Raw genomic sequence first — 17963 nt, 5'->3', positions numbered from 1 at the left:
CAATTCATTTTTTCCAAATAAGGGGCAATTTAGCGTGGCCAATCCACCTACCCTGCACATCTTTGGGTTGTGGGGCGAAACCCACGCAAACACAGAGAGAATGTGCAAACTCCACGTGGACAGTGACCCAGAGCCGGGATCGAACCTGGGACCTTGGCACCCTGAGGCAGAGTGCGAACCACTGCGCCACCGTGCTGCCCTTAAATGGAAAAAATCTTGATTGGAGAGGGAGATTTTAACAAGTATCTTTAATCAGTGCTGAGAGGTGGAGAGGGCAGAGAGCTTGAGGGAGACCTTCAAAGAAATTCACGTGTCAAAAATATAAAAACAGACTGAATTTAACACAAAAACTGTTGTTTGATTTTTATCTAGAATATATAACGGAGCTGAAGTTTATTAACATCAGCAAAACACACTCCAATGAACATGGTTTAGATATGAATGTCATTCCCAATAAAATCCAATCATTGTTATTTGTGAATTCATTGGTGTTTCCGCAGGTTCGATTATTGAGTGAATCCCTGGCCACATTCGGAGTAGGTGAATGCGCTCTCCCCAGACTGAACTCGCCAGTTTGTCAGCAGAGTGGATAACTAGTGAATCCCTTCCCACACACAGAACATAAAAATGGCCTCCCCCAGTCTGAATGCGCTGATGAATTTCCAACTGAATCCTTGCTCACAGTCCCGATATTGCCACGTTTTTTGCCCTGTGTGAACACGCTGGTGTTTCTGGAGTTTATGAATTAGCAAATCCCATTTTACACACAGAGCAGGTGAACGCTCTCTTCCCAGTGTGAACCTGCTGGTGTTTCTGTAGGTTTAATGTCTGAGTGAATCCCTTCTCACACTTGGAGCAGGTAAACGGTCTCTCCCTGGTGTGACTCCGCTGTTGTTTCCGGAGTGTGAATGAATCAGCAAATCCCTATTTAGACCCAGTGCAGGTGAACGGCCTCTCCTGTATGATGGCGCCGATGAAGTTTCAGGTGAGATGGGTAACTGAATCCCTTCCCACAGTCCCCACATTTCCATGGTTTCTCCCCACTCTGAGTACACTTGTGTTTCGACAGATCATATGATCGGCTGAATCCTCGTCCACACACAGAACACGTGTACGGTTTTTCCCCACTGTGAACAATACTTTTTCCTTTCATTTTTAAACTTCGATGATGTTCTGATGATATACGGACGATGGTAAATTGTGAGGCTCCGTGTGATCTTGATGTGATGTTGGTTTGTGTTTCCCAAATGCAAATCCTTTGAATCTCCTGTGAAATTGATTGAAAACAGAAAATAGGGAGTGAGAGAGAACCACGAAAACACAAAGGCAGGTTGTGAAATTGAGCTGAATGAATTTAGTCATTTGTGGGGCCGGCACTGGGAAAAAGTCACCATGAAAACTGCTGGATTGTTGTAAAACCCCAACTGATTCACTGATGTCCTTCAGGGAACGGAAGCTGCCAAACTGGAGTCCCACTCACTCATCATCCCTGTGCTCACTGACCTACATTGGGACTCAGCTAAGCAACATCTCAATGGAACATTCACATCCTTGTTTGCAAATCTTGCTCTTTGCTATTTCCAGCAACACAGATGTTTAATTCTTGAAGCACAGAACCACTGGGGCTGGTTTAGCACACTGGGCTAAATCGCCGGCTTACCAAGCAGGCCAGCAGCACGGTTCAATTCCCGTACCAGCCTCCCCGAACAGGCGTCGGAATGTGGCGACTAGGGGCATTTCACAGTAACTTCATTGAAGCCTACTTGTGACAATAAGCGATTTTCATTTTCATTTAATTTCAAACACAAATACTTACATTCAGGTCCTGATGAACTGAGTGACTGCCAGATTTTAACGCAAATCTTAGTTTTCCAGAGGGAGGTGGGGGAGGGGGAGAGAGCGAGAGAAAGAGAGAGAAGGGATTTTATATGTTGACAGGCAGTTGTCCCTCTCCCCACGGACGTTTTGCATTGTTTTCCAAGGGTCACACCAGCCCCAGAGACATGGAACCCCTCACAGGTAAGAGAACAGAGCACTAAAAGCTCAAAGGTGTTGATAAATGCTCAGACATACTTAGCTGTGAAGCAGTTCCACAGTTTTTCATGTTAAAATCTCCCACTGTAGCCTACAGCTGGAAAGATATCAGAAGCTCTGGAGTCGGAGGAAAATCCCCCAGTTGAGGAGAACGGGGATGATGTCACCACGCAATTGGAGGTGCGTGATGACATCACAGACAGGAAGACTGAACATCTGGATCTGTGCGAACCAGTGATCACCACATATTATGGAAGATGTGATGGTCCTTGAGAGAGTAGAGGAGACTTACCAGAATAGTTCCAGGAATGAGGGATTTTAGTTGCAGGTTAGGTGGGAGAAACTGCAGTTGTTCTCCTTGGAGCAAAGGAGAATGATAGAGGTGTTCAAGTTTCTGATTGGTCTCAGTAAAGTAGCTAAAGAAACATTGCTCCTACCAGCTGATTGTAAAAGGATTTCAGGACACAGATTTAAGATTTGGAGCAAGAACTACAGTGAGTGGTAATGACTTGGAACTCAATGCTTACGCTGAAAGTGCGATAATATCCAGGTCCTGATGTCATAGAATTTACACTGCAGAAGGCCATTCGGCCCATCGGGTCTGCACCAGCTCTTGGAAAGAGCACCCCATCCAAGGTCAACACCTCCACCCTATCCCCATAACCCAGCAACCCCACCCAACACTAAGGGCAATTTTGGACAATAAGGGCCATTTATCATGGCCAATCAACCTAGACTGCACATCTTTGGACTGAGGGGGGGAAACTGGAGCACCCACAGGAAACCCACGCACACACGGGGAGGATGTGCAGACTCCTCAGACAGTGGCCCAAGCTGGAATCGAACCTGGGATCCTGGAGCTGTGAAGCAATTGTGCTTTCCACAATGCTACCGTGCTGATGAATCGAGTGATGCTGTCAGAATTTGATGTCAGGTTTTGTTTATGTTTCCTGCCTGCAATTCCTTTTCTAATACCCTGAAAATAAAAGTAACAAAAGCCATCTTTCCAAAATCAAAATTCAGGAAAAAAATAAACCTATTCTTGGTTTGAGTGTAAATCCTCCCTTTCTAACGCCCTGTAAAAGGAGTTTCCACAATTCATCACTGTCAGCCCAGGGTAGAAATTTACTACATTCTTCCCTCCTGCTCCCTGGACCAGGATGACAGCTCATACTCCCTGCTACACTTTACCCTCGTTGTCATCAGCCATTGCTCAATTTCAGGATGACCTTTACTCAAGGTTGTGAGTTTCTGACATGGTTCTTGATATGACTGGACACAGTCGTAGATCTTTAGACACATGGAAGAGGATGTTCCAAGAGGTAGTGAGAACTGAAAAGCAGAATGTCTTTCTCTTCCTTTTCTTCTCTGCCTCAACAATAAGACATTGGGACTCAAAGGCTAATGTAGTTTGATGGTTGTCTTCATTCTGAACAATGGGTAACAAACTCCTCTCAAAACATTGAATAAAAGCAAATTACTGTGAATGCTGGAATCTCAAACCAAAAAGAAAATGCAGGAAAATCTCAGGCCTGGCAGCATCTGTAGGGGGAGAAAAGAGCTAACGTTTTGAGTCCAGATGACCACTCAAAACTCTTTTCTCTCCCGACAGATGCTGCCAGACCTGCTGAGATTTTCCAGCATTTTCTTTTTGGTTCCTCCCAAAACATTCTCCCCCTTCAAAACATCCCAAAAGATGTGCTTGTTAGGTGAATTGGACATTCTGAATTCTCCCTCTGTGTACCCAAACAGGCGCCGGAGTGTGGCACCAAGGGGATTTTCACAATGCTTCATTGCAGGGTTAATGTAAACCTACTTGTGACAAGGTTTTTTAAAATCATTGCCCCCTACAAAGATGGCGGCTACGCATGCGCTCTGGTGCGCTACCCCGGTAAAGATGGCGGCCGTTCACCCGGGCCGAACATGAGGAGCTGCAGTCCCGCTCGGTACAAATTAGGTCCGGTAAGCTCTTTTCCCAGATTTGCGACTCACACAACATGTTTACGGAGCGTTTCCGCCCACCGCGCGCTTCTTTGCTCCCTCCGCACCGTCAATCGCCTCTTACCGATTTCAGATCTGAACAAAGAGCCGCAATCCATCGCCATTACCCACACTGCGCATGCTTCAATCACAGCCCGATCCCGCCCCTCATTCACTCCGATTGGTTGGAGGACCAGCCGCTCTCGATTGGTCCTCCAAACCAGCCTCTACTCTTATTGGTCCGCAGCTGCCGTCAATCCACAAAGTGTTTACAAATCATCCCACCCACCGCCTGATGCTGGCTCCGCTTCTCCGGGGCAAACAAGGGCCGAGGTCACCCTTGCTCCAGACTGCACCTGCGCACCAAAATCCAGCGATTTCATTGCCCATGCGCCAGACCACAATGACCGGGGAGTGATTGACGGTACCTCTGAACCAATAGGAAGAAGGACGGAGTGGAGGACTGAGCAAGAGCGACTGGTCCTCCAACCAATCAGAGTGAATGAGGGGCGGGGCTGAGCCCGGATCTCCTTCATTGGCTGATACTCTGCATCATTTTGAAAGCTGATTTGTTTCAAAATCCAGGAGAAAATTGGGCCTTTCTGTTTGAGGCTTTAAACAGATGAAACCCTGTGGGTGTGGAGCAAACATTTCAACATTTGTTACTGAAATGCGGGAACTCACCAGATAGGAGCTTCCAAACCCTGGTCACCATCGCCTGGAAGGACAAGATCCCGAAAGGGCTACAGATCACAAACCCACTCAAGTCGACCTACAACACAGACTATGCTGTCGCACCTCTCTCACGCTCCTCAACCACCTTGTCCGCCAGCTCTACAGCAGACGACGTAACCGGGAAACCAAGATAGAGGCCATATTCTCAACTTGCGCTCAGGATGCAGCGGACCAGCTGCGGAACACCGCCAAACAGATGAGACAACAATACTATGCCACCTATATGCACACCAAGAACAGAAAGCTTGAGAAACTTGGCATCACCACTGTCAGCAACCAAGCCACCCCCGGTGCCACAGTAGAAAACAATACAGGGAAATCTATTGTCAACTTGTCAGACTACACCCTTCAACCAGACGAAATCGAAGTCCTCAGCAGAGGGCTCAATTTCTGCACCACCACCAAAATGGACCCCATCAGTCTTGCGGCAGACACGGAGGAATTCATCAGGCGAATGAGGCTCTGGGAATTCTTCCACAGACCCCAAGAGGCCAACAGCGAACCCAAGCAGACTATCAATGAACCGGAACAGCAGACCGAGAGATCTGCGGTGCGGCAACCGAAGAGGAAAGAGTCGAATTGGACCCCTCCGGTCCTTAAGACTCGACATGTATGCTCAAGCCGTCAGGAGTCGCGTCAATGCCAGATTCATCAGTCGCATTCACAAGACAGCCCCGAACGTCACCCAATTACAACGCAATGCCATCCACGCTCTCAAGACCAACCGCAGCATCGTCATCAAACCAGCAGACAAAGGAGGGGCCACTGTCGTACTGAACAGAACGGACTACTGCAAAGAAGTATACCGACAACTGAACAACCAAAAACACTACAGACAGTTACCCGCAGATCCGACCAAGGAATACATCCGCCAACTTAACAGACTGATCAAGACCTTGGATCCAGATCTTCAGAGCACCCTACGTGCTCTCATCCCACGTACTCCCCGCATTGGAGATCTCTACTGCCTCCCAAAAATACATAAGGCCAACACACCAGGCCGCCCTATCGTTTCAGGCAATGGGACCTTGTGTGAGAACCTCTCTGGCTACATCGAGGGCATCTTGAAACCCATCGTACAAGGTACGCCCAGCTTCTGTCGCGACACGACGGACTTCCGACAGAAACTCAGCACCCATGGACCAGTTGAACCAGGAACATTCCTCGTCACAATGGACGCCTCGGCACTCTACACCAGCATCCCCCATGACGACGGCATTGCTGCAACAGCCTCAGTACTCAAGACCGACAACTGCCAATCTCCAGACACAATTCTGCAACTCATCCACTTCATTCTGGATCACAACGTCTTCACCTTCGACAACAAGTTCTTCATCCAGACGCACGGAACAGCCATGGGGACCAAATTCGCACCCCAATACGCCAACATCTTCATGCACAAGTTTGAACAGGACCTACTCACCGCACAGGACCTTCAACCGATGTTATACACCAGATACATCGATGACATTTGTTTCCTTTGGACCCACGCGAAGAATCACTGAAACGACTACACGATGACATTAATAAGTTCCATCCAACCATCAGACTCACCATGGACTACTCTCCAAAATCAGTTGCATTCTTGGACACACTCGTCTCCATCAAGGACGGTCACCTCAGCACTTCGCTTTACCGCAAACCCACGGATAACCTCATGATGCTCCACTTCTCCAGCTTCCACCCTAAACACATTAAAGAAGCCATCCCCTATGGACAAGCGCTCCGTATACACAGGATCTGCTCAGACGAGGAGGAGCGTAACAGACATCTACAGACGTTGAAAGATGCACTCGTACGAACGGGATATGGCACTCGACTCATCGATCGACAGTTCCAACGCGCCACAGTGGAAAACCGCACCGACCTCCTCAGAAGACAAACATGGGACACAACCGACAGAATACCCTTCGTCGTCCAGTACTTCCCCGGAGCGGAGAAACTACGTCATCTTCTTCACAGCCTTTGTCATTGATGACGATGAACATCTTGCCAAGGTCATCCCCACACCCCCACTACTTGCCTTCAAACAACCGCGCAACCTCAAACGAACCATTGTTTGCAGCAAACTACCCAGTCTTCAGAACAGTGACCACGACACCACACAACCCTGCCATGGCGATCTCTGCAAGACGTGCCAGATCATTGACATGGATACCACTATTACACGTGAGAACACCACCCACCAGGTACACGGTACGTTCTCGTGCGACTCGGCCAACGTTGTCTACCTCATACGCTGCAGGAAAGGATGTCCCGAAGCATGGTACATTGGCGAGACCATGCAGACGCTGCGACAACGAATGAACGGACTTCGCGCAACAATCACCAGGCAGGAATGTTCCCTTCCAGTCGGAGAACACTTCAGCAGTCAAGGGCATTCAGCCTCTGATCTCCGGGTAAGCGTTCTCCAAGGCGGCCTTCAGGACGCGCGACAACGCAGAATCACCGAGCAGAAACTTATAGCCAAATTCCGCACACATGAGTGTGGCCTCAACCGGGACCTGGGATTCATGTCACATTACATTCATCCCCCACCATCTGGCCTGCGAAATCCTACCAACTGTCCTGGCTTGATGTAATTCACACCTCTTTAACCTGGGGTTACCCCATCTCTGGATCTGTAAAGATTTAATCACCTACTAATGGTCGCATTCCAAGCATTGTTTGGCATCTTTGAATTTGTCTATATATGTGTTTCTGGAACATACTTCTTCATTCACCTGAGGAAGGAGCAGCGCTCCGAAAGCTAGTGACATCAAAACAAACCTGTTGGACTTTAACCTGGTGTTGTAAGACTTCGTACTGGAAGGACAAGGGCAGCAGACTCTTAAGGAGCAGCCTTCCCAGGGAGGCAGTGGACAAGCAATCCAGACAGCCAGGGTAATGATTTAGTGACAATAAAAGCACAATACCGCAGATGCTGGAAATCTAATAAAATCAGAAATTACTGAAGGACACAAAATATTCATTATTTTTCTCTCTCCACAGATACTACCGCTGAGTTAATGCCACAAATCAGCTGTTTTTATTATAATGGTACCTGAGTTTGAATTCTACCACGGCTGAATTTGAATTCAATAAAAATATTGTGAGCATGGATCAATTGTCATAAAAACGCATCTGGTTCTCTTAATGCCCTTTTGGGAAGGAAATCAGCCATCCTTACCCAGTCAGGTCTACATGTGACACAATTCATAAACAATTCAAGGGCTAAAGGAATAACTGGGCAGACGGGAAATGTCCCCATTAGAACAAGGAGTCTCCCTGGTCAGCAGAAGCGTTAGGCCAGGTTAGGGAGAAGGTTGATACTGCCGTCATTGTGAACAACACAAAGTATCTCCTGTACCTTGTGAATCAGATTTAACGGGGTGAATTTATATATATTTTCTGTATTGGACAATCACATTTAAATCTGGGACTTAGGTGACGACATGAATTTGTGTTAGGTGACGAGATGTAGATCCATGTTTTATCCCACGAAGCCTTACACCCAGAGTGATAGTATTTCAGAACCAGGTGTGAAGACTGAATTCATCCTCAAAAGGACCACGAAAGTTCTATCATGGGAGAATCCACTGGAAGCATACCTGCCCCTGTATATGGGAGCGATAGAACCTGTGAGGAACAGCTCTTCCAATCACAGATTCTGTCTCTCCCAATGTTGTTGCTTCTGCAGAGACAGAATCTGTGATTGGAGGAACAGCTTTGTCGTCCATTTTGAGGAAGGAAGCTGGCTGACGTGCTGCCTGAGTCAGTGCTGTGTGGGGGAACCGTGTCTCCCTGGGACAGAACTAGAGGGTTTCACAGCAGTGGGAGCTTCGGAAGGAGACGCAGACACTTAGAGCTTTCCCTTCTGCTGAGCAATATTTCATTATTTTTATACATCCCAGGAGGTGGGGTGCACAGCTCAGGAATTGGAGTAATCTCCACTGTGAACTTACTCATTAATCACATCTGTCAAATTAGAAGTTGAGATCCAGGTTTCATTCTTCACTGCTGTTATTTGCAATTGAACACTCACAGACAACATACAGCCCATAGGGGCCATCCCTTCCTTTTTATATATTCTCTAATTTTCTCCTCCTATTTGGGACACTTTGCTCCCTGCGAACTCCGGTCGCTCACCTCTGGCTACAGGGAAGGTGTAGGGAGTCGATTGGACTACGGGTACGGTTTATGGGCTATTTTCCGGTCCTAATCTCTCTGAATTTGAGCACAAACTAACAGATGTTAATAAAGCATACAACCCGAAATTAGCGATTTGTCCAATACAGAATATATACCTGTGGTTTCTGATTTTTAATTAGGTTTGTGGGATTTTTCGGAGCAACAATTGTTACTTCTAATCATGTCCCATCCGGTGATGCCAATGTTGTGCCTGCCTAAACCACTGTGTCTTAACCCATATGCAGCGGACAAATGACTATGAAACTTTCATACAATGATTCAATATCACACAATTGTTACTGTTAATTGATCACACACACACACTTAAGTCAGATTACAAAGCTATTATGCACAAGACCTTAACTTAAATTCAAAGTGACTAGCATGTCCCAGACAGAGATTGGCCTTTATCTGTATCCCAAATCTTGTAGTCCTCAATGTTCAGTCCTTGGTCTGGTCTGTCCCTGGCTCTGGTTTTCCTTCAGTTGGTCGGGTGATGGTCTACATCGTCGACCAGTGGAAGTCACTGTTGTTGGATACTGCTGCAGATGTATTTTAAAGTTGTGCAGAACCTTTTAAACCTGCTTGAATTTCCTCCCCTTTGGAGGGCGGTCTCTTGGTTATTTGTCAATCAATTGATCATGGATCCATCAGCCTGATCGATCAAATCCAATCAGGGGCTGCCATGTCAATTTTGGGGTGGGCACTCAGTGACCATGCCTGGAAGTGTTCGGGGCATGTAGGCTTTCCAAAGGAATTTAGGTGCCGCTGTGGTCTGGTAAAGAAGCGTGAATGACAGGACAATTCTTTGTTCCTGGGATGGCCTGGAGATGGCCATTTGCTTATGTTATTTGCATCAACCTGTAAAATCTTTTGAAGCCTGCAAACCCTTTTGCTGCAACTTTGTTTGATCTGTTCTGCAGCCTGCCTGTCCATAAAACCTGACCACATTTCCCAGCATGCCTTGCTGGACACCATTTTAGGTGGCCACAGAATAGAATGTGAACTTACACAATACATAAAAATGGATTATAAAAGTTTCTATGGCTACATAAAAAGGAAATGTTTGGCTAAGACAAAGGTTTGTCCATTACAGATAAAGTCAGGAGAATTCAGAATGAGGAATCGAGATCTCTACAGCCACCTCGTTCAACACTCTGGGATGTAGATCATCAGCTTTTGGGGTTTTATTAACTTTCAACCCCATTAATTTCTCCAGAACTACTTTTTCCCCAATACTAATCTCTGCCAGTCCCTTGGTTCTCTGGTGTTTTTTGGACAATTTCTGTATCTTCCTCTGTGAAGCCAGACACACATTGTTCAGTTTCTCTGCCATTTCCTGACTCCCCATTCTAAACTCTCCTGTCTCTGCCTGGAATGGACCCACATTGGTCTTTGCTGATCTTTTCCTTTTCACATTCCTGTCAAAGATTTTCCAGTCAGTTTTTATGTTTCTCGCCAGTTTGCTCTCATCAGTTTCTTGGTCCTCCTTTGCTGAATTCTGATGGATCTCATGAATCTTTAACTTTTCTTGTTCTCCACGGTTACATCACTTTTCCTGTTGGATTTTTGTTCCTTGAAGGAATCTATATTTGTTGTATACATGTTGTCAGGTGGATGTACCTTTAACAAATGGGTGTTTATCAAATAGCTGCAGTGATGTCAGTGTGTGAATGGAGCTGGGCTGTCTGTCTTTCACTTTTGTATTTGAGATGGCAGCTGCAGTGTGTTTTTGGTTTCGTTTTCAGAGGTAAAGAGCTGCATTCACAGCAAGAAGATGTTATGATCTTTCTCCGTAATTTAAAGATCACGTGATGATTTCAAAGTAATACCTGTTTCTGTAGAGAATTTAAACCTGCTGTCTTTATTTTAAAAGGGTTTAACTTGTGGATGTTGTTTGGAAAGTTATCAAGGGTTATCTATAGAGTACTGTTTCTTTTTTTGGGGGGGATCAGGATTGGTAGTTGATAAACTGTTTGCGGTGTGTTTATAAAATGGTAACTGGATTCATAGAATAAACATTGTTTTGTTTCAAACCTACTTTAGCTCTCTGTTGCATCACACCTGTAAAGTGGACACTTGTGCTCCCCATAACCAAAATCTATTTAAAGTTGTGGGTCAGGTGAACTCCATGGTATACTTTGGTGTTCTCTAAACCCTGGCCAATAATAAATTGGGGGCTAGTCCAGGATAAAAGTCTATCTGTCGTGATTGGGTTGGCTTAGTGAACTCAAAGACAGTGAGGAGTGAGCATATTTGTGCTTGCTTTTCAGGTGTGGAACTCCAGTTTAAGTAGGGATTGCGTTGTGGACAATAACTCTTTCAGGGGCACAAACCTTGTTGGGGGTGGAGAAGGTCACACGCAGTACCATTCGAACAGAGACTAAAAAAAGACTTTTAGATTTGGCAAAAACATTGCAGTTAGCGTTACGTGACAGCACATGAAAAGAAGAGGTACTTACGGTGCGAGCTGAGCATTTAAAATTGCCTGAGATACAGTCTGACTCAGTAGAAATGGCAAAAATTCAGTTACAAATCAAGCAACTTGAACATGAAAAAGAATTAAAGCAGCTTGAATACAAAATGAGAGAAAAACAGAGAGAAAGGGAGACACGGATCAAGGAAAAAGAAAAGGAGAGAGAAGAAAGAAACAAAGAAAGAATAGCCCCAGCAGATCAAAAACAAAAAGAAAAAGTGAGGAAAGGGAAAAAGAGAGGGACTTTGAACTTCAGAAAATGGCCATGAAACATGACAGTCAGTTAAAATTGACGGATGTAAAGGGAAACATACAGTTGGAGGATAGTGATGAGGATAAAGAGAACGAGCGTCATAGCCAAAGGCTTGGTGGGGAGCTATTTAGATATGGCCAAGCATTGCCAAGGTTTGATGAGGAGGTAGAAGCCTTTTTCATTTCATTTGAAAAGGTGGCTAAACAAATGAAATGGCCTCAGGACATGTGGTTATTACTGACTCAAACAAAGCTGGTAGGTAGTGCTAGTGAAGTGTTTGCATCACTATCAGAGGAGGTATCTGGGACGTATGAGGAGGTGAAAACATCCATCTTAGGTGCATATGAACTAGTGCCTGAAGCCTACAGACATAGGTTTAGAAATTTAAGGAAAGAACCTGGTCAAACGTATGTGGAGTTTGAAAGGATCAAACAGAGTAATTTTGATAGGTGGATGTAAATAGACCGAACGTATGAAGCTGTCAGAGAAATTATACTTTTGGAGGAGTTTAAAAATCCAATTCCTGATGTAGTGAAAACTCATGTGGAAGAGCAGAGGGTTAAAACTGTGAGGTTAGCAGCAGAAATGGCAGATGATTATGAATTAGTTCATAAATCAAAGCTTGGATTCCAACATCAGTATCAGCCTGTGAGGGATAGAAACTGGGGAAAAAATAAATACTCAAGTGGTAGAGGGAAAGCTGATCTGATGGGAGATAATAAAGAGAGTGTACCTCAGAATAAAAAAGAAATCCAGGAGGGTGGAAGAGAAATGAGAAGTTTCAAATGTTTTCACTGTAATAAACTAGGCCATGCAAAGTCACAGTGTTGGTGGTTGAAGAAAAGCTGATGTGGTAAAACAGGATAAGACAGTGGGGTTTGTTAAAGTGGTAAAGGAAAGCCCAAGTGAAGCAAAGGAGGTGCAAAAGATTGTACAGGCTGATCAAGAGGTGATTGCTAAGAAGGTGCCAGATCTCTTTAAAGAATTTACTTGTATGGGTAAAGTTTGCTCATCAGGAGGAGCAGGTAAAGAAGTCACAATTTTGAGAGATACGGGAGCTAGTCAATCTTTAATGGTAAGAGATGAGGAGTTATGTCGTTTGGGAAGAATACTGCCAGAAAAGGTGGTAGTATGTGGAATTCAGGGTGAGAAGAGCAGTGTTCCATTATATAAGGTAAGGTTGGAAAGTCCAGTAAAGAGTGGTGAAGTGGTAGTAAGAGCAACAGAGAAACTATCTTGTCCAGGAATACAGTTTATCTTGGGTAATGATATAGCTGGATTGGAGGTGGGATTGATGCCTACTGTGGTTGATAAGCCAGTGGAAAATCAGACAACAAATATTGAAGGACGAATACCCTGGGATTTTTCTGGATTGTGTAGTAACAAGGTCGCAAAGTCACAAGTTAAGACAAGAGGAGAAATCAAAGAGTGAAGATAAAGCCGATGTTCAATTATTAGAAACGATTTTTGATTAGATGGTTGAAAAAGAACAAGAACAGGTGGAGGATGAGGCGGATATTTTTATTTCAGTAAAATTGGCGGAGTTACAACAGAAAGATATAGAAATAAAATGGACATTTCAGAAAGCATACACAGAAGAGGAATCGGAGTGTATACCAGAGTGTTATTACCGTAAAAATGATGTCTTGATGAGAAAATGGAGACCTTTACATAAGCAGGTGGATGAAAAGTGGGCAGAAGTTCATCAAGTGGTATTGCCGGTAGGGTATAGAAAGGAGGCGTTGCAAGTAGCACATGAGGTACCAGTGGGAGGTCATATGGAAGTAAGGAAAACTCAAGCTAAAATCCAAAAACATTTTTATTGGCCTAGACTGCAGAAAGATGTCGTAAACTTTTGTTGATCATGTCACACATGCCAAGTGATAGGGAAACCTCAAGCAGTGATAAAACCAGCACCCTTAATACCCATTCCAGCATTTGAGGAACCTTTTACAAAGGTCTTAATTGATTGCGTAGGACCGCTTCCGTAAACGAAAAATGGAAATCAATAACTTTTGACGATAATGGATGTGTCTACCAGATTTTCAGAGGCCATTCCAGTACGCAATATTACAGCTAGAAAGATTGTGGGGGAGTTACTTAAATTCTTTACTAGATATGGACTACCCACAGAAATACAATCGAATCAAGGATCAAATTTTACCAAAAGGTTGTTCAAAGAAGTTATGGATAGCTTAGGAATAAAATAATTTAAATCAAGTGCATACCATCCAGAATCGCAGGAGCGTTAGAAACGTGGCATCAGACATTAAAGACAATGTTGAGGCCTTATTGTCACGATTATCCAGAGAATTGGGATCAAGGAATTCCTTTTGAACTAATTTTCGGTCATAAGGTAAGAGGACCACTTAAATTGATTTGAGGAAAAATTGGTGATTGAGCAGTCGGAACTTACATTATTGGATTACGTGTCAAATTTTAGGGAACGATTAAATAGAGCAGGGGAATTGGCGAGACAACATTTAAAAGTTCCACAAAATGTGATGAAACGGGTAGCAGACAAGAAAGCAAAAGTTTGAATTTTTGCCAGTGGAGAGAAAGTTTTAGTATTGTTACCAATTGTAGGTGAACCTTTAAAAGCAAGATTTTGTGGACCGTATGAGATTGCAAGGAAATTAAGTGAGGTGAATTATGTGGTAAAAATGCCAGATAGAAGGAAAACTCACCGAGTGTGTCATGTGAATTTGCTTAACAGGTACTTTGAAAGGGAAGGACAGAAACAGGAGGCGGTTCCAATGATTCCAACTCAAAGTGACAAACCAAATTCAGATGACTTTGAATTTGACATCCCTCAAATTAAATTGTAAAATGAGGATGTTCTTAAAAATTGTGATAAATTGTTGAGTTGCCTTCCAGAGGAAAAACAAACTTTGGTGTTCTCTAAACCCTGGCCCATAATAATGTGAAATAAAAGTCGCAAAAATCCCAGAGGACCATAGGCTACACTCCCCTTTGACAGAGGGAGAGCTGACTGGAGGCGATTTAACCTGAGGGTCAGCACACCTCAGGCGAGGGGCCTGTTTGAGAAGGCGGGGCCTTCATGAATAACCCCAGCCAGTACGGGAGTTGAGTCCTCACTGTTGGCCTTGCTCTGCATCACGAACCAGTCGTCCAGCCAACTGAGCTAACCGACCCTCTGGTAAATATGTAATAATTCCTTAAATATTAGGTATTCCCTGTACCAATCAGTTTCCCAGTCCACCTCAGACAAATTGCCCCTCGTATCCTGATAGGTTTCTTCTGTGAGGAACACCCAGATAAATTAAACAAAAGAACCTTGTAACCCCCAGGGCTTTTCTCCATGGCAACATGGCATGCTTTGAGGGGTTTGATACAGAAATGGAAACTAAATATCTTCAAACTTCCAAACAGCCTTTCACTCTGTGATCCTTGTGCAATTTGAAGCCAGGTATTAGCAACAAGGCTCAAAGAGCATCAGCCCACTAGAGGCAAAGTGGTGAGACCGGCCAGTCCAGCAGAAAGAAACCCTCCGACCATCCCCACTGACCACCTGTCAGAATGAACAAAATGCAGTCGTGGGTGTAGAGCAGAAACAATAACAGCAGAATCCAACCTCTGTAATCAATTGTGAAATTGTTGGTGTCACAGCGATGAATCATGCAATCCCGTCTCACATTGAGAGGTGGACGGCCTCCCCCAGTGTGAACTCGCTGGTGTCTCTGCAGGGTGGATAACCGAGTGAATCCCTTCCCACACTGAGAGCAGCCTCTCCCCAGTGTGAACTCCCTGGTGTCTCTGCAGGTGAGATAACCGAGTGAATCCCTTCCCACACTGAGAGCAGGTGAATGGCCTCTCCCCAGTGTGAACTCGCTGGTGTCTCCGAAGGTGAGATAACTGAGTGAATCCCTTCCCACACTGAGAGCAGGTGAATGGCCTCTCGCCAGTGTGAACTCGCTGGTGTTTCTGCAAACTGCATAGTTCAGTAAATCCTTTCCCACATTGACAGCAGATGAACGGCCTCTCCCCGGTGTGAATTAGCTGGTGTCTCAATAGACGAGATGAATCACAAAATCCTTTTCCACACTGGGAGCAGGTGAATGGCCTCTCCCCAGTGTGAACTCGCTGGTGTAACTGCAGGTGAGATAACTGAGTGAATCCCTTCCCACACTGAGAGCAGGTGAATGGCCTTTCCCCGGTGTGAACTCGCTGGTGTTTCTGCAGGTGGGGTAATTGAGTAAATCCTTTCCCACACTGAGAGCAGGTGAATGGCCTCTCCCCGGTGTGAATTCGCTGGTGTCTCAATAGGCGGGACGAATCACAAAATCCTTTCCCACACTGAGAGCAGGTGAATGGCCTCTCCCCGGTGTGAACTCGCTGGTGTGACTGAAAGCTATATACTTCAGTAAATCCTTTCCCACACTGGCAGGAGAATGGCCTCTCCCCAGTGTGAACTCGCTTGTGTTTCTGTAGGGTGGATAATTGATTGAATCCTTTCCCACACTGAGAGCAGGTGAATGGCCTCTCCGCGGTGTGAATTCGCTGGTGTCTCAAAAGGCTAGATGAATCACAAAATCCTTTCCCACACTGAGAGCAGGTGAATGGCCTCTCCCCAGTGTGAACTCGCTGGTGTGACTGCAGGCTGTATACTTCAGTAAATCCTTTCCCACACTGGGAGCAGGAGAACGGCCTCTCCCCAGTGTGAATGCGTCGATGAGTTTCCAGCTCTGATGGGGCTCGGAATCCCTTCCCACAGTCCCCACATTTCCACGGTTTCGCCATGTTTTGGGTCTCCCAGTGTTTCTCCAGGCTGGACAATCAGTTGAAGCCTCTTCCACAGACACAACACGGGTATGGTCTCTCCCCGCTGTGAATGTTATGTTTATTCAGGCTGTGTAACTGGTTAAAGAACTTTCCAGTCAGTTCACTAGAACACTCTCACTCGGGTGTGTTGCGTGGGTCTCGGTGCTTCTCCAGTCACACTTTACCCAGTGAAATCTTTAGGTGACAGTTTGGGTAAACATTTCTCCTTCTAGATTATAGGCCGATGATATTCAGGTTCCAAGGAAACCAGTGACTGTCAGAGCGAGACGTGACGTTTGAGATTTCTGTCTGTAATTCCTCCTCATCTAGTATCCAGTGAAAACATTGAACAAATTTTATCACTGTCAGTACAGGACAGAAACGCCTCATCTCAGCTTTCTGCCATTTATCTGCCCGTCCCCCATAACTCTGGACATCCTCATTAATCAGAGATCTATTGGGCGGGGCGAGACCACGTGACACGGAAGCAGCTGCTTCTCTGCAGGTTCTGGCACCACACAACTATAATTCATCACGAAACCCGGAGAAATAACCTACCGGGACCCGGTGACCTGAGCGGGGGCTGCAGATTTCTGACAGGACTCAGCGGCCGCCATCTTAGTTGCGCACTGGCAACAATGCGCATGCGCACTCGCCTTTTACATTGGTACTCGCAGCAGTGCACATGCGCACCCGCCATCTTTATTGGGCCAGTAGCAGCAGAGCGCAGGCGCAGGCGCCATCATTGATGGGGGCAAGTTTTAAAAAATCTTTCTGTGTGTCAGAATGTCCATCAAACTGTTTCCCTCTGAGTATTTATAAGGCAGAATGATATAATGACAATAATTCGTATTTGTATTGTGCCTTGACCAGAATAAAACTTTCAGACTTTTCAGAGAAACGGTACAAAATAACAATTGACACTGAGCCACAGGAGATATTAGCTTTGAGGAGAATCTTAATAGAGGAAAGTGAGTCAGAGAGTCGCAGAGTTTTAAGGAGGAAATTTCAGAGAATGCGGCCCAGCCAAATGATAAAAGACCAGTAATGGTGGACCGTCAGAAAAATAAGGAATGCTGTACTGGCCGGAATTAATGAGGGCAGAGATCTCCAAGAGGTGGTGATGGGGGGGGGGGGGGGGGGGAAGATTACAGAGATCAGGATGATCACAACTATAACAATAGAAGAATGAGAAATTTCAACTTTTGGTGCTTCTGAAAGGGAATCATTTGTAGATCAGTGAGCACAGGGGATGGGTAAACAAGACTTGTGAGTAAACACATGGGCAGCAGAGTTTTGGATGGGATGGAGGGGGTTGTTTAACATTGGAGGCTGACTGGGAGTGTGTTAGCAAAATTTGGTCGAGAGGTAAAAGAATGAATGATGGTTTCTGCAGCAGATAAAAAGACACTAAGGCGGAGTCAGGCAGTGTTGCTGAGGTGGAAATAGGTGATCTTGGTGATGATGTGGATATGTGTTCGGAAGCTCAACAGGGGTGAAATATTTCACCAGGGTTGTGAAGAGGCTGCTTCT

General features: G+C 45.3%; 1 protein-coding gene across 2 annotated transcripts; it reads right to left on the bottom strand.

The window, feature by feature from the left end:
* Positions 1-233: 233 nt before the first annotated feature.
* Positions 234-16994, bottom strand: LOC140419686 (uncharacterized). Of its 2 annotated transcripts, none has more exons than XR_011945979.1 (2): positions 4100-4182; positions 234-1267 (listed from the first exon to the last, which is right to left on the bottom strand). XR_011945979.1 is itself a non-coding variant. In XM_072503612.1 (2 exons), the coding sequence occupies exon 1, from the start codon at positions 16407-16409 to the stop codon at positions 15273-15275; it is 1137 nt and encodes a 378-aa protein (XP_072359713.1). In that variant the 5' UTR covers positions 16410-16994; the 3' UTR covers positions 234-1267; positions 15244-15272. The 2 variants fall into 2 exon arrangements, 1 of the variants encoding a protein (XP_072359713.1); XM_072503612.1 differs by lacking the exon at positions 4100-4182 and adding an exon at positions 15244-16994.
* Positions 16995-17963: the final 969 nt, after the last annotated feature.

The sequence above is a fragment of the Scyliorhinus torazame genome, chromosome 5 (genome assembly GCF_047496885.1).
Source record: "Scyliorhinus torazame isolate Kashiwa2021f chromosome 5, sScyTor2.1, whole genome shotgun sequence".
In the NCBI taxonomy this organism is placed as follows: Eukaryota; Metazoa; Chordata; class Chondrichthyes; order Carcharhiniformes; family Scyliorhinidae; genus Scyliorhinus; species Scyliorhinus torazame.
The sequence above is the reverse complement of the archived record's forward strand: the minus strand, read 5'-3'. Positions and strand labels throughout refer to the sequence as shown.